Genomic DNA, 1612 nt, shown 5'->3' on the forward strand with positions numbered 1-1612 from the left:
AAAATTAGAGCCCTCCTTCGATATTGCGGTGGCGCCAGTTTTCTTTTTCTCGCCTTCTGAAAATTTGTACGTTGCAATCAGTTTAGTGGCAAAATCTCTAACTTTAGAGTAATCCTCCGTATTAAGGGGCCGCTCCAATGACTCTGAAGGACCCCGGCAAATGGAATCCCACACGGCATGGAGCTTCATTGGGACCCCTCTGAAATCCACATGCACCAAATTGCCACCCTGATCTCCTTCCGGATAATCAGCGGAAACCTGCGAAGTCGTATGCAGAGGTTGATGAATATCACCATAGTAATGTACGAGATGGGCAAGGGCAAAGGATCGCACATATATGGGAGTATCTGTCCGTCTTAGTGCCTTCGACAAACCGTTGATAACACTTACAACATCGGACTTTTGTTTAAGAGTTACGTTCGGTTTAAAGCCATCCCTAATGTACATATTGGCCGTATAGTGCCAGCCGTCCATGGCATCCATGCGGTAACGCTTCAAATCATCTGGCCAACAGGCACTTTGAACGAAATCGGGAATATTCGGGAACGGCCCGCTTTCGCTCAAGTGTTGTATATATGTCTCAACCACCCTGGCTACATCATTGTCAAGGTTACGTCGGGCTATTTCAGCAACAACCATATGGCCGAAATCCCACCATCCATCAACAGCCGCTGGAATGAAGGAAGTAATCAGAGCCAAGGTTATGCAAAGTGATGAAAGTGATGGATTCTTCATGGTGTTGAGATGTCTTCCCTTTTCGAGGTATTTCCCACTTTTCCTCTTTGTCAAGCGCTTACGGAAAACTGTATAAATTGTATCTGTAGTTTTTATTCGTGTGAACACCTACTACGGTCGGTTTGTATTCACCCTGATTGGTTTTCTACGAACAGTATCACATTGGTGAGACACAAGACAAAGAACCAAGGGTTAGGGGGCGTAAGTATTTGCGTTGACGATGAACGAATAGATAAAGGTAAAACAACCACAAAAAGGCAAGCCCCATTACAACTACAACAGGTTATATTAGCATAACTTTTATAGTGGGGGGTGATTGGAGCAAACGAATATTTATATGGAAGTTGGCTTCAATAGACAAGCGCAAAAATTGAGCCACACTCCTAACGTGACGATGGCATTTGTACATGAAATCTACGGGATCCAGCAATCTCCACAATTCGGAGAGCGTCACCAAAAGGCCCACCACGGCACTGCACATCACAGCAGAGAGGAGAAGGCAACATAGGCAGGAAACCTGAACAACGAAGCCAAGAGGACAGCAACAGGAAACCCCGAGAACGGTCACAAATACCGTATCTGGTGTGCCCCGCAGCAGATAACGTGAGATGTACCAACGGTTTCGATTCCGCCATATCCTTCACAAACCAGAGAACAACAAAGCGCAAGACAGAAAAAAGCATTAAACAAACATAGCAAGTGCTTACGCAACTTTTTCTTTACAAAATATAACGCACAAATTACGACTGCCTCACTGGTCTTCAGCAAACAGATGCTCATCACCTCCTACATAGTCCGGATTCGCTTCTCGTTTTTCCCCTCGCACTCTCAGCACGGTGTTGAGATGTGTGGCCAAACGGTAACCTGCGAGCGTTAT

The 1612-nt window shown here is 45.5% G+C and overlaps 1 pseudogene across 1 annotated transcript in view; it reads right to left on the reverse strand.

Moving 5' to 3' along the window:
* The window catches only part of TEOVI_000543300:pseudogene, an 811-nt pseudogene extending 76 nt beyond the window's left edge, over positions 1–735 (reverse strand). Inside the window, exon 1 of the mRNA in view lies at positions 1–735. Within this exon, the coding sequence occupies positions 1–735 (735 nt within the window).
* Between the last annotated feature and the right edge of the window lie 877 nt (positions 736–1612).

The sequence above is a fragment of the Trypanosoma equiperdum genome, assembly GCF_001457755.1.
Source record: "Trypanosoma equiperdum strain OVI genome assembly, contig: ctg_995, whole genome shotgun sequence".
Lineage (NCBI taxonomy): Eukaryota > Euglenozoa > Kinetoplastea > Trypanosomatida > Trypanosomatidae > Trypanosoma > Trypanosoma equiperdum.